General features: G+C 44.2%; 1 protein-coding gene across 3 annotated transcripts in view; it reads left to right on the forward strand.

Moving 5' to 3' along the window:
- The window catches only part of RASSF8 (Ras association domain family member 8), an 82,965-nt gene that overhangs the window by 54,149 nt on the left and 13,652 nt on the right, over positions 1-15,164 (forward strand). For all 3 annotated transcript variants that reach the window (XM_007517909.3, XM_060194546.1, XM_060194547.1), the window contains one exon: positions 7,989-8,192. In XM_007517909.3, coding sequence (XP_007517971.1) covers positions 8,090-8,192 — 103 coding nt within the window. In that variant the 5' untranslated portion in view covers positions 7,989-8,089. The remainder of the gene's footprint in view (positions 1-7,988; positions 8,193-15,164) is intronic.

Below are 15,164 nucleotides of genomic sequence, written 5' to 3' on the forward strand. Positions count from 1 at the left end.
TGTGTGGCATTCAATTCACAGATGTTTGTTTTTCCTTTGTAACTGCGGGTCCTTTATTATCTCCTTCTCCTTCTTCTCCTCCTTCTCCTCCTTCTCTTCCTTCTCCTCCTTCTCCTTTTCCTCCTTCTCCTCCTTCTCCTCCTTCTCCTTCTTCTCCTTCCTTCTCCTTCCTTCTCCTTCCTTTTCCTCCTTCCTTCTCCTTCCTTCTCCTTCCTTCTTCTCCTTCCTTCTCCTTCCTTCTCCTTCCTTCTTCTCCTTCCTTCTCCTTCCTTCTCCTTCCTTCTCCTTCCTTCTCCTTCCTTCTCCCTCCTTCTCCTCCTTCTCCTCCTTCCCCTCCTCCTCCCCACCTCCCCTCCCCCTCCACCTCCCTCTCCTCCTCCTCCTTTTCCTAGAAAATGATATGTGCTTAAAGATTCTGAATTCTCTTCATGTATTTTAAGTCTTGTGGTGATGGCAGTGGTGCTGCGGTCATTTCTGGACATTGCTGTCTCAAGTCAGCTGAGAGAGAGAGAGGGGTAGGGGCAAGGGGATGGGGAATAATACAACAGCACCAAAACGTCATCCAGTACAGTGGGGATTGGGCTTTAACCTGGGTCGTGTGCATGACCAAGCAAGCACACTATCCACCTCAGCCATTTGGCCAGCCATTGTTTCTGTTTTTATGAGTGAGAGAGAGAGAGACCAGACCAGACCAGAACTCCACCACTCAGCTCTGGCATATGGCAGTGCCAGGAACTGAGCCTGGGGCCTCAGGCATGCAAATCCTGTCCTCACACTAAGCTACCCCTCTCCCCAGCCCTTGAGTTGTTTTCCATTGCATGTTAGTCACATATGAGGTATAGGAGTAGGGTATGGAGGAGTCAGGTTGCCATTCCTGGCGATTGGATGGATCCATGGCTGTAGGTTTCTGTGAGCCACTTCCTCTTGTGAAACCTCATCTTCTGCCCAGACACCAACTCAGAGAGGGAATTCTCTCTCTCAGTCTCAATAGCATTGTGTACAGAGCTGTATGTATAGGGATACAGCTTCATACCTCTTCAGAGTACTTGTAGCCACAGTTTTCCCATTGCCAATCTGCCAGCATCCCTCTCTTCAGCCCCCTCCCCTCCTCCTTTGTGGGAACCTCAGTTGTGCATCAGGGTTCTAGGATTTGTTCCAGCAATTCTATGTCTGGCTACCAACTCAAAGAACACAAAAACTGGGAGCTGGGTGGTAGCGGAACAGGTTAAGCACAGGTGGCACAAAGTGCAAGGGCCAGCGTAAGGAGCCCAGTTTGAGCCCCCAGCTCCCCACCTGCAGGGGGCTGTTTCGCAAGCAGTGAAGCAGGTCTGCAGGTGTCTATCTTTCTCAGGTGTCTATCTTTCTGCAGGTGTCTATCTTTTACAACATGATAGAACTGTTTCACCCAACTTAGAATCTAACACTTGTCAATGATGAATTTTTCCATAGGATTAAAATAGGAAGGGCTGTCTCTGGTGTTGGAGTGGTTCCCATACTTGGACCCATAGCCCATTATGTCAAACCTTATGGCTGCTTTATCCTCACCTGTGGCTTTTCTGGTGGTGTGAATTTTTCATCATTGTTCCTACTCAAGGAATCATCCTGGGACCTGGCTGTGAAGAGGATGATTTCTGCTTTCACTTGTTATTTAGTTCCTGAGGGGATTTATTAAAAATCAAAGTATAACTGAAGGATTGATTCAGAGAAATTCACTGTTTTGCCTAGATCTTATGAAGCATAGAAAGGAAAAGGAATACCTGGTGTCTAGTTTCTTCTGCATTGTCCTATACTGCTGAGTGTGTGGCCCACAGGAGGGCACATATTAAGTAGTGCTCCATACCTGGGGTCCTGACTCTCAGACCCAGTGGCATAGTCAAGAACCATACTCTGGTTCTCGCCTTCTCTCTTGAATACATCTACTTTGGAAAGTACTTGAGAGCTCACTTGTGTTTGAAAACCAGTCACTATGTTTTCTTGGTCTTGGTCATCCACTTCAGCATTTATTTGAGCACTAGGTTCTCTTTAACAGTGTTTTATTTCTGGTAACATTTACATTGACTTTGATGTGATAGTCATTGCTTAGTCATAATGTTAAAAAAAAAGATTTGCTTTCTTGGCTTTGAGAAAGGAATTTAAGTCATTGTTAGACATCTGGGCAAATAGCTCAACTAGTATAACATTGAGTTTTCATGTCTGAGGTCCCAGGTTCAATCCTTAGCACTCCCTATGCAGAGGTGCTACTCTGGGTCAGATCTCTCTCTTTCCCTCCCTTCCTCCCCTCTCTGTCTTGTGGGAAATCTCACTCCTGTAATAAAAAAAAAATTAAAGAAAAACTATTATTTCTTTATTTATTTTCCCTTTTGTTGCCCTTGCTGTTTTTTATTGTTGTTGTAGTTATTATTGATATCATCGTTGTTAAGACAGAGAGAAATGGAGAGAGGAGGGGAATACAGAGAGGGGGAGAGAAAAATAGACACCTGCAGACCTGCTTCACTGTCTGTGAAGCGACTGCCCTGAAGGTGGGGAGCCAGGGGCTCGAACTGGGATCCTTATGCCAGTCCTTGCACTTTGTGCCACTTGCACTTAACCTGCTACACTACCGCCTGACTCTCAGCTATAATTTCTTTAACATAGATTTTTGTTGTTGTTGTTGTTGTTCAAATATTGGGCTTCTTTATAGCCAGCCTCTCTCTTTTAAGACTTTGGGAGAACAGTGGTGGTTATCATTGGGGTGTGGGGGAACAGAACTTTGGTGATGGGAGTGGTGGGGAATTATACCCTTGTTATCTTATAATCTTAAAAATCACTAATAAAAATAATGGGCTTCAATCCCCCCCATCTGCAAGCTTCACAAGTGGTGACATAGGTCTACAGGTGTCTGTTTGTTTCTCTCCCTCTCTATCTCCCCTCTCCTCTCAATTTATCTCTCTCTATTCAATAAATAAAATTAATAAATAGATAAAAATTGTTGACTTCTGGAATTTGACTTACACATTAACAATTTTAAGACCTGGGAGGTGATGCAGTAACTAGAACACTGGACGTAAAGCACAAGGTCCTGTGTTCACTCTTAAGCATCTCATGTGCCAGAGTGATGCTCTAGTTTATAGTTTAGTGATGCTTTCATATTTATAAATGTGTAAATCTTTCTTTTCACTAGCAAATTAGAGGTCTTCTGTGCTCCCTGGGATCTCAGCTGGGCTGATGATGTTATGGGTGTGTGGAAATGCAGGCAATCAGAAATGCATTGATTGCTTGGCTCTGATTCTGGGTAGCTGTCAAACTAGAACAGTTCTCAGCTGGGTGATTCATTAATTTAATAAGCCTGCACTATATCCTCACAATGAACAGCTGAGGGGGAGAGAGTATCCTCCACCCTCTCTTATTAAAACATTCAATCTCAAGGCCTGAGAGGTGCATGCGTGTAATACCAAGTTTAGTCCCTGTCATTGCATATGCCAAAATGGTGCTCTCCTCCTCATCGTCTTGGTCATCCTCCTCCTCCTTCTCCCCTCCCCCCATTCTCTTTAATAAATACATCTTAGAAGTCAGGCGGTGGCACATCTAGTTAAGTGCACACATTACAGTGTGCAAGGACCCAGGTTCAAGCCCCTAGTTCTCACCTGCAGGGGGAAAGCTTCACGAGTAGTGAAGTGGGGCTGCAGGTGTCTGTCTCATTCCCTCTCTCTATCTTCCCCTCCCCTTTCAATTTCTTTCTCTATATATCAATAATAAATTAAAATATTAAAAATATATCCTGAAAAAATAGGAGCAAGGAAAGAAAAAAGAAAATTGCCTTAGAAATGATGAATCTCAAAAAAAAAAAAAAAGATGAATCTCAAGTCTAGATCAGCCTTCAAATAAAAGCATTTGACAATCTGGTATAAATTTGGACAATAGTGCTAAAGAGATACTATTTAAGAATGGAGCACAAATCCTCCTCCCCACCCAATGGGGCTGAACCTTGATACATCCCCTAGGAAATCTCCAAGGGGCTAGGGCATTTAGTGTGCATAGCCTATGGGATGTCGGGCCAGCCTTAAAAGTCTCAGAACACTTAAGTCCAACTGAGTGCCACACAGGCTCACTGCTGGCTGGGAGCCTTTCAAGTTCCAGCATCAGGAGACAAAGGGCTGGGAACACAAGAAAGCTAAGGAGTTGGTGTTATGTACCTTATCAATTCCTCTGTTTGATTTCATCACATTCCTTGCTAGGAGCCTCAGCATCTGCAGGGTGCGCTGTGTCTTGACTAAGGAAACTTGGCCTGTTTTGATAACTGTGTTTCTGGGGAAGGCAGCCTTTGCTTAAGAGATTGGAGGGGTACACTGTGTTCTGGCAATCTGATGGCATGTTGTTTGCGCTGCTCTCTCCCATTTTGAACAGCATCAGACATAAATTTTTTGCCCTTATTTTTCTTCTTCCTTTTTCATAAGGGTGATTTTATGTCCCCTTTCATTGAAAGAAAAAAAATTATTTGTTTTTTTTTGGCCTCCAGGGTTATTGCTGGGGTTCAGTGCCTGCACTATGAATCCACTGTTCCTGAAGGCCATTTTTCCCATTTTGTTGCCCTTGTTGTCATTATTATTGTTGTCATTGCTGCAGTTGTTGGGTAGGACAGAGAAAAATCAAGAGAGGAGAGGAGACAGAGGGGGGAGAAAGATAGACACCTGCAGACCTGCTTCACTACCCATGAAGCGACCCCCTGCAGGTGGGGTGCCTGGAGTGATTACCATAATCACAGTGTCCTGGACAAGGAAACCTCATAATGGAGTCAGGAAGTCAAGGGCAGCAGAACCTCACCTCCACCAACATCACTGTTTCCGTGGAGGGTTTTATTCCAAATTCCAACAGTCAGAGCCCTTTTGCTTCCCACAGCCTGGGTTCCAATGGTGACCAGCTCAGCACAGGCACCTACAGCGTAGGATTCCTACCCCCACTCCACCCCCTAATCTGGTTCTGGGGCTGAGCACAGCTGTGGCGAGTCGGGAGGGGCTGAGAGGGCTTGCTGGGAAGGGAGGATCTTACAGTGACCCTGTTCACACCAGGCCTCTCTGAAGCTGAAGAAAGTTGTGGGGCAGAGCCAACTGGCCAGAAGCACATCCTGCAGACGTGAAGTCCAGAAGCATGAAGGCCACTGATCTGGGGGTTCATGGGGCAGTTCCTGTCTTCCTTAGGGACCAAAGTTGGAAAGATGCCACTAGAAGGGTTCAAACAGAAACACAGAGGTGATCCCTTTCTGATGAATGTCAGTGGAAAGTTCAGAGTATTACTACGCTTCAAGTGTTTGCAACTAGGCCTCGCTCTTTATGTTCAGTGTTTCCTGACTGATTGTCAGACCAATGTGTGTGAACATTATGTTCATCTGTACTTAGTGATGGGACGACAGGGATGAGGAACTGGGGACCAGGGGGTGTTCTGAAAAAGTTTTATAGAACTGAAAAATGTGCCTCATGTTTCCCTTAAATGACTGAAAAGCAATGTCAGTAGAGGGCTTATAAAAATTTTAGTAAACTTACCATAATCTTTTATTTAGCATAGTATATTAACATTGAGCCATTTTTCAATCTTAATTTTGCCTTCCCCCCCCAGTCAAAAAAGAAAAGGATAATGCTGAAAGGGCTTCAAAATAGCTCATTTGGGCAGTGCAGTGCTTTGCCATGTGCTCAGCTCAGCTTCAAGCCAGCCCCCCACCACACTGAAAGAAGCTTGGGTACTATGGTCTCTCATTCTCTATCTCTACCTCTTTGTCTCTGTCTCTTTCTCTCTAAAAATAATCACCCCAGAGTAATGAGGCCTCCGTGATGGCTAAAAATGAAAAAGGGAAAGTATAATGCATAAATGCATAGTCTATTTAGTAAATAGACTAATAAAATAGAGTGTCTAGCAGAGAAGGAATAAAACTGTTTTAAGTCAAAACTCTACTGTCTCCCTTAAGTGTTTTCTCAGAATTGGGGGCAGGAGTGTGTAACCAGTTAAAATTTAGAGAGCATCCCAGCCTGCTGAAGGCTTGGAGAAAACTAGCCCTATAAGAGCTTGGTTACCTTTGTCACCAAGATCTCCCCCATTTCTTTGGCTGTACAGGGTGCCCTTCCTTCCCCTGGACACTGCCAGGGCCCCCCGGCTTTGGTGTGGTGGAATCACATGAGCCAGCAGCACGGGCAGAAATGCTCTTTCAGTTGTCCTCTCCCTTGTCTGCAGAGAGCAGAGGCTGAGCTGGCATCTTGCACTGGGTCTTTGCCCTTCGCTCACTGTGCTCTGACTCACTCCCCACCCCCCATACACATGTGGCTGAGAGTCTAGGGCAACCCGAGGTCCTTTAAGAGCCAGTTTATTCATAGTAAACACTATCATACAAGAAAATTTTACTCTGTTTTTAAAATAAGCTTTTTACTAAACCTGAAATAACAATTCCATTGCAAACTCCAAATATTCTTTTTAGTCAAATCAATATTTGTCATATTCCATCAACTTTAGCATTCTTTTTTTAAAAAAGCAGTTAATGAACAAATTAATAATTTGGTTAAGGATTTAATGGAGGAAGGCTGGAGAGGCGGAGCCCACAGGAAACAGAACTGTGCAATCGTTTCTAACAAAAGAAAGCAAAGCGTTTGGTGTAACTGCGTGAGAACGTGAATGGTTCAGCTGAGCACATAATGCAGCTACTACTCAAAAGAAGGGGGGAAAAAAGCAAAGACTAGGGAAGCAGCAATGGCAACAAGAATGCTTACTGCTGGAATAGCATGTTGTGAAGCAGTCAGTAAAACCCGGTTGCATGAATGAGACAGAGACAAGCAGGCCATACAAGGGGCAGCTCTCAGCACCACAGGGATGTCTTTCCTCCCCTCCCTCACTGCACCTCAGGCAGCTGCCACATCATCTAATGGGGGCCCAGGGTGCCGGAGACAGGCCTGACCTGGGGAGGAGAGTCAGGCTAGGGCCATGAGACAAGGGCCAGTGGCCTTTCCCAGTGCTGCCCAGGCTCCAGGTCCCTAAAATGACAGGAGCTGCTGCTTTTCAACCTCTGAAGTTACCTAAAAAGAATAATTTTTATTTATTTTTATGTAGCACCAGGGAGTAGACTAGGGCTCTTGTGCATGTGTAATACCATACTAGACAGCCTACTGGGCCCAATTTTTTATTTGGCAATTGAGAAGAGACATAGCAGCATGACCTCAGCCTTCCATGAACTGTCTTCCTGGTGCTGTCCATGGCACTCGCACATGGGGCCAGGGCTCAAACCCAGGGTCCTGTGTACAGCAGGGCATATTCTCTGTTACTTGGGCCACTGTGTTGTTGTTCTTCTTTAATAAAAAGAAACCAAGCATATGTGTTAGCATAGGACTTGGTCAAGAAAATGAAATTTCTTTATGCAAGGTTTATGATTCAAATTGTAATTGAGAAAATGACCATTTGAAAACCATGCCAGAATAAGGTGTCTGTTATCACATTCCTGCTCCTGGATTTAGCATGGGGTATGAATGGCAGTGGGATGATGGGATTGTTTTTTGTTTGGTGGTAGTGGTTGTTTTTATGCCACCAGAATTATTTCTTGGGCTTTGTGCCAGCCCTACAAATTCAACACTCCTAGTGGCCATTTTTCCTCCCTCCCCCTTTCTATTTTATTTGATAAGGCAGAGAGAAATTGAGGGGAGAAGGGGAGATAGGGAGAGAGAAAAAGACAACTATAGTACCTATTTTTCTGTTTGTGAAGTATCCTCCTGCAGGTGGGGAACAGGTGCTTAAACCCAGGGTTTTGTGTGCTAAATTGGGTATACCACTTCTTGGCCCCTGAGATCACTTTTTAAAAATTATTTGTTTATTCTTGAGAGAGAGGAAGGGAGAGAACCAAAGCACCACACTTAACTCCCTGAATGCCAGGGATTGAACTGGGACCTCACACTTGAGAGTCCAACTCTATACCCACTGCACCACCCCCTGGGCTGTGAGGTCAGACCCTGTTGAATGACAGCACTGTTTTCCCATTTCAGCTGACTGCGCAGATCCCGCCTTCTCCGTGCCCCCATGGCCACAGACATGACCTGAGCCTAATGCGTGGTCCTAGGGCTCAAGGGTGACAGGCCAGGGCACCATGGAACTGAAAGTCTGGGTGGATGGAGTTCAGAGGATCGTCTGCGGGGTCACAGAAGTCACCACATGCCAGGAGGTGGTCATTGCCTTGGCTCAGGCGATAGGTGAGTGAGCCCCCGGTGTCCTGACTGGCTCCACAATAGGTCCTGTCCAGCTTTCATTCCTGGGATTCCTGCATCTGCCTCACAGGCACGAGGTCACCAAGAGCCCTTTCCTGTGCTCTGGAAACCTGCAGCAGCTTGCTCTAGCCCCTGCCAAGCCCTCCTCCTTCTGGATGGTCCTCAGCCTGAATCTGGAGTCCCTGTTCCTACTTTTTATCCTGAGCAGTGATTTTTGGAGCAACATTTTGTTGGCCCAGGGCATATTTTTCTTGTTCCCAAACCTTCTAATTAGGAAAGTCCAATTCACTATTCATTTTAATTAGAGAGAATGAGAACACCAGCACATATACTCTGTATATGCTGTATTGGGGAGCGGACCTGGGACCTCACAGGTACAACTCTGGCATGAGCTATTGCCATGCCATCCCCTAGGTCTCCAGCTTACTGTTTGAGAAGCAGACCTGCTGGGGCAGGAGGGCAAGGGGGGCACACACTCTTGCCCATTATTACTGTAAAAATCAGAATGGTTGGGGTACAATAGATTTCCTCTATCTACATGGTGACACACTTTTTGCACAGAAGTTTCAGAGGAGAACATGCGGATGCCCTTGGCGTGTCTTTATCTTTATACATTCGAGGGTCCTTGTGAACAGGCTACCAAGAAGTTCTCACAGAGTTCACCTCCCATTCTCACATCCTCAGTCACTCAGTCCAGACCTATTTAGAAAAGCTGACAAGTTGAATATGGATATTGTATGACATCCCAGCAAACTTGGATAAGCAGCTCTTACTCTGCATCATGAATGTTTCACTGGGTTTGGAATGCATCTTGGAGATGAGTCAGCTGGCTGCCTGCCAGAACTACTGTTGCTGCTGCTGCTGCTTCTCTGAGTGCTATGGGGTTTCCTCAGGAGTGCTCCGTGTGCTCCTGAGAGGTTCTCAAATGCCCATCCCCCTTAGAGTGAGAGTTACAGGTGCAAGATGTGAATTATTTTGATTTGTATTTATAATGGAAATGTTAACAAGACTATAGGACAAGAAGAGTACATTTCCATACAGTGCCCACCCCCAGAACTCCATATCCAATCCCCTCCCTTGATTGCTTACCTCTTCTTTATCCCTTTGGGAGCATGGACCCAGGATCATTGTGGGGTGCAGAAGGTGGAAGGTTTGGCTTCTATAATTGCTTTTCCGCTGAACATGGGCATTGGCAAGTCGATCTATACTCCCAATCTGTCTCTTTTCCCTAGTGACAAAAACTAATAAAGTCATGGGCCCCTTGGAATATACCTAAAATAGACCTACTAGCTTTTTCCAAAACAGAGACCCCAAATCCTCATCTGCAGTATTCTTGCCTTTAGTTTCATAATAAGTCAACAATTTGTTCTGCTCTATATCTTAACTCTTTTTCAACATGATGTGAATTCTACAGTACACTGACCTTATTTCTCCTGTAACAGGTAGCAGGAGAGATTGTTGAAATGTGTGTTAAATAGGGGATTTGGCCACTGTAACAACTACCCTAGCATTCTTGTGACTTAGTCCAGTAAAAGTTTAACTAGACTGTTAGCTGAGTTAAGGACTGCCTGAGGAAAACCACAGCTGCTTCTAAAAAAAAAAAAATGTATAGTCCAGCAACTTGTAAGCTAGCTCATGGGCTTTACCTACATGTGTGCCACAGGGAGAGGGAACTGTACATTAATGCTCACATTAGAGGCAGCTGAGGTTTTCTGCATGGCCAAATTTATTTTCAGGAAGCCATCAAGATGTGAAGCAAGCACACCTACAAGTTGGCAACAGCAAATAATGACAAAATTACAGCCTGCATTTTCTGGCTCAGACTATTTATCAATCACTTCACTTTAGAAAAGAGTTAGAGACAACACAGTTAGATAACAGATGCTGAATGAATCAGACAGGTGTAGAAAGAAATCCTTTCTGCCCTGACCTTTAACAGGTGTGATAGCTCAGAGCTAGAGATAGAGCACCTCCCCCAAACAATAACAGATAGAATAACTAAATGCAAAAGTGAGGATGAAGAAAGCTTGGCTTTGCTCACTTAACATTGGCTTACACTATTGTAAAATCTGAGGAGTCTGTATGTGTGTATAGGCCTCACCAGAGTCCCTGTGCCAACACACACACACTCTCTGTTTCCTCTCACAACCACCAGTTTTCACAAAGTCTGAGAGTCAGTTTGTGTTCTGCTGTTCTCCTGTAGGTTGGTTGGTTCTAGTTAATTGTTTTTCACTTGTGGAATTGCAGCTCCATTACAGTTTAAACGTGACTAATGCCTAAAGGCCATTGTAAAGTATACAGCTTTGAAGATGACAGACTGGTGGCTCCGGTGTAAAAAGCCAGAACCCAAGCCATCTGTTTCAACTGTCACACTCTCAGATTTACTCCTCCTAGCACCACTGTACTGCTTCTGTAAGTTCCAGGCTCCAGGTTCTGTCCCCAGCTAAGCAATGTTCCAATTAAAATAAATCACTCCATCATTCATAGAGTTTTCCCTGGTGCCATGAATGGTACTCTGGTGGTTCTGGAGACTCGAACTGAGGTTCTCACACCTGGGGAAGTGTGCTCTACTGAGTAAGCTATCTCACAGACAGAGGACTCTTCACTGATTAGACCTGAAAAGCCTTTTGGCTCTTTGCTTTAGTACTTTACATCCACTCCACTAGCAGACTCCCAGTTCAGTCTTCTGCATTCATAAGGCATCCAGTTGCTTCTCCCCACAAGCTCCACCCCTCACCAGGATTTTCACAGCAGCTTTTCAGCTCAGCTTCTTGCTCTGTCCTGCCCTCTTCCAGCCTGTCCTGTCTGAGTTTCAGAGTCATTCAGTTATGAAAAACAAATCCTTCTGATTAGACAGACTGCTTTTCTTGCAGTCCAGGCCATCTTCTGTAGTGGCATTACCTATAACCCCACATGGCTTCCATATCCTCCCTCCATTTCCACAGAAGATTAATGGGTATGGGCACGTGTAACTGGCCTTGTGCTTCATAAGTGTGAGGCTGTGTGAGAAAACAGTCCCCCAGATCCTGGTGGCTTACAGGGAGATGTTAGCTGCCACTTCCCTTAGTATTACTGATGTACAGTTAGCCACACAATACCTCTCAGGCAACAGGCATAATGAATGTTGGCCATTATGAACTCACTAAATGCCTGAATTGTCTTTAAAAATAGTAGGCATGCCACATGATCCTAAGTAGGTCCTCCATCACTCTGCAGTGACCCTGTGATCACAGGGTATTGTCATTGAGTCCCTGGGAGTAGACCCTGTAAGTGATGAACTGTGGGTAGAAAGCATAGCTGGCTGACAGGTCAGACTCAGAGATACGGTTGTGTCCTCAGTGTCAGATAAATACCTTTTTAAAAAGAGTATTTAATAGGACAGAGGAAGGAGGGTATAGCACCTGCAGCCCTGCTTCACCAGTCATGAAGCTCCCATCTGCAAGTAGGGACTGGGGACTTGAACCTGGGTCCTTGCACATGATAATGTATGTGCTCAACCACATGATCCTAAGTAGGGTCAACCAAACGGGTCACCACCCAACCCCTGTCAGATAAATACTCTATGGCCTGGGTGATCTTAATAGCTGCAGTCAGGACTTGTATAAAGGGTGCTAATGAATGGACATACTAGTTCACCATCACCAGGAAATTGCTTTCTAATTATTAAGTTGTGAGCTTTCCCACTGGAAGCTTTAGGATCATAGTACCTATACTGTTTAACTCAGGACCAACTAAGGTTCTTGTTTATAATTTATGTATATGTATATACATGTGTGTGTTTATATCTTTTATGAGATAAATGCAGAGGGAAAGACCAGAGCACTGCTCAGTTTTGTCTCTTGGTGGTTCTGGGGAATGAATGTGGGACCTTTGGGACCTCAGGTATGAAAGCTGTTATGTACAGACTAGGAGTATATGGATTGACCTGTCCAGCAGAGAAGCAGTACAGAAGCCAGAACTCCCACCTTCTGTATCCCAAAAAGAATTTTGGTTCATATTAATAAGGAAGAGAAATGATAGGGGGAAGATGAACAGATGCCTGTGAACTCTTAATTCCATCAGGACCTAGGAGGAGAAAGAAGAAAAAGGAAGGGACATTTGGAAGTAGTAATAGCTGTAGAGGTGACTAAGAAAGGAAGAGAAGATGGAACCATGGAAAAAAATGGGCAAATATATAAATATATATAGACAGTTGTAGAATAACAGTCAACCCATATCTGTGACCTTTGGAGAATTACTGTAGCTTCCAGTAGAGATAATGGGCAATACAGAACTCTGGTGGTGAGGACCATGTGGGATTATACCCCTGTTGTCTTATAATTTTGTAAATCAGTATTAAGTCTCTAATAATTTTTTTAAAAGTCATTTTGCATCAACACTGTGCTGTATCCCCAACCTATCTACCTATGCCTCTATATGCATCAAAAGCTTCCAGCAAACTCTGTAGTAGCACAGGCTAAGTTGTTACAGAAGTCAGTGATATTATAAGAATTCTACATCACAGAGGCCAGGCAGTGGCACACCTGATAAAGCACACACATTACAGTACACAAGGGCCCAGGTTCCAGTCCCCAGTCCCCACCTGCAGGGGGAAGTTTCACCAGTGGTCAAGCAGTGCTACAGGTATCTCTCGCTATCTCCCCCTCCCCTCTCCATTTCTGTCTGTCTGTATCCAAAATAAATAAATAGGAATTCTAGGTAATGATGGAAAGGATTGATTATCTTCACTAAAGTCTAGCTAAGAATTCTAGAATGGGGGGTTGGGCGGTAGCACAGCAGGTTAAGCGCACATAGCACAAAGCACAAGGACCAGCATAAGGATCCTGGTTTGAGCCCCCTGGAACCCCACCTGCAGGTCTGCAGGTGTCTATCTTTCTATCCCCCGCTCTCCTCACTCTCGATTTCTCTATGTCCTATCCAACAACAACAGCAATAACAATAATAGTAACAACAAAATTATAAACAACAAGGGCAAGAAAAGGGAAAAATGGCCTCGAGGAACGGTGAATTCATAGTGTAGGCACTGAGACCCAGCAATAACACTGGAGGCAAAAAAAAAAGAAGAATTCTAGAATGTGTGTGATTTATGGCCTTTTACTGAAATGTTTCTTAGCTCAAGAAACAAAGCATCTGTCAATGGGATCACATAGTGGGGTAGGACACCTCCTTCCTGTTCATGCGAAGTAGTTTGGTGATTCTGTTTTGATTTCCAGTATGTCTAGGAGAAGGAGACCATGTCAGCATTAAATCCACAAGAGATTAATGCCAGCTGTCTGTCACATTCTTTTGAATAATGCACAGCATTCATCTTTGGGTTGGGGAGGATGTGAAGGAAAAGCCAACTAAGACTAAAACCCCTGAAGAAGATAGATGATCGAGATGTTTTATTGACTCTCCATCCCAGGGTCTGACGCAGATTCTGGCAATATATGGGGCTCAAGACATATGTCTTGAATAAATAATCTGATAATGAAGTTTTAAAATTTTGTTTATTTTTTTTATCAGAGGACTGCTCAGCTTTGGCTTATGATAGTGTCAAGGATTGAACCTAGGACCTCTGTTGTGAAAAACAAAACAAAAAAACCAAATACAATGGCTACACTACAGGAGGAAACAGTTGAAATAAGGCACAATATCTCAAGTACAGATGCACTTGAGCTTGAACTTTGCCGTACATTTTCCAAAACTTCATATTACTCTGTAGTTATATTTTCTTCTTTATAAGTTAGGTGAGAGTAATCTGTTCTCGTAGTTTTTGTTTGTTTTTAATTTTGTATTAATGATTTAGTAATGGTTAACAAGATTGGAAGATAACAGGGGTACAATTCCATACAGTTCCCACCACCAGGTCTTCATGTCTCATCCCCTCCACTGGAAATGTCCCTATTCCTTACTCCTCTGGGAAAATGGACCAAAATTTTTTTTAATTTATTTATTTATAAATGGAAACACTGACAAGACCATAGAGTAAGAGTAGTACAATTCCCACCACCAGAGCTCTGTATCCCATCCCCCCTGATAGCTTTCCTATTCTTTTTTTTATATATATTTATTTTTTCCCTTTTGTTGCCTTTGTTGTTTTTTATTGTAATTATTGTTGTAATTGATGTCATCATTGTTGGATAGGACAGAGAGAAATGGAGAGAGGAAGGGAAGACAGAAGGGGAGAGAAAGATAGACACCTGCAGACCTGCTTCACCACCTGTGAAGCGACTCCCCTGCAGGTGAGGAGCCGGGGGCTTGAACCAGGATTCTTCGTTGGTCTTTGCACTTTGCACCACCTGTGCTTAACCCAGCTTTCCTATTCTTTAACCTCATGGGATCATGGACCCAGGGTCACCATGGATTGCAGAAGGTGGAAGATCTGGCTTCTGTAATTGCTTCCCCACTGAACATGGTCATTGACAGGTCGATCAATACTCCCAGCCTGCCTCTCTCTTTCCGTAGTGGGGCAGGGCTCTGAGGAAGCGGAGCTCCAGGACACATTGGTGGGGTTGTCTGTCCAGGGAAGTCTGGTTGGCATTATGATAGCATCTGGAACCTGGTGGCTGAAAAAAAGTTAACATACAAAACCATTGAATAATGCTGATTAATCATGAACCTAAAGGCTGGAATATTGCAGATGAAGATTTGGGGCCTCTCCTTTGGAAATAGCTAGTAGGTCTATTTTAGGTATATTCCAAAGGGCTCATGACTTTATTAGTTTTTTCCTGAGCCTGACATCTGATATGCAGGTGGACCCACGTTATTGTCTGGGGAGATGATGTTATGGCTGGAAAAAGGGCTAGAAAGCTGGATCAGGGAAGAGAGTAGCTCCCAAATATGAGAAAAGTGCATAAGTATTGTTGACTGTAAAGCCCACTGATTTCATCTGGGGCCCATATTCAGCATAGGAGCCTATGTAACCTCTACATCCCTGTAGTACCAAAATTCTTTATGGTATGCAGAAAGTGGGAG

This window comes from Erinaceus europaeus, chromosome 7, assembly GCF_950295315.1.
Source record: "Erinaceus europaeus chromosome 7, mEriEur2.1, whole genome shotgun sequence".
Taxonomy (NCBI): Eukaryota; Metazoa; Chordata; class Mammalia; order Eulipotyphla; family Erinaceidae; genus Erinaceus; species Erinaceus europaeus.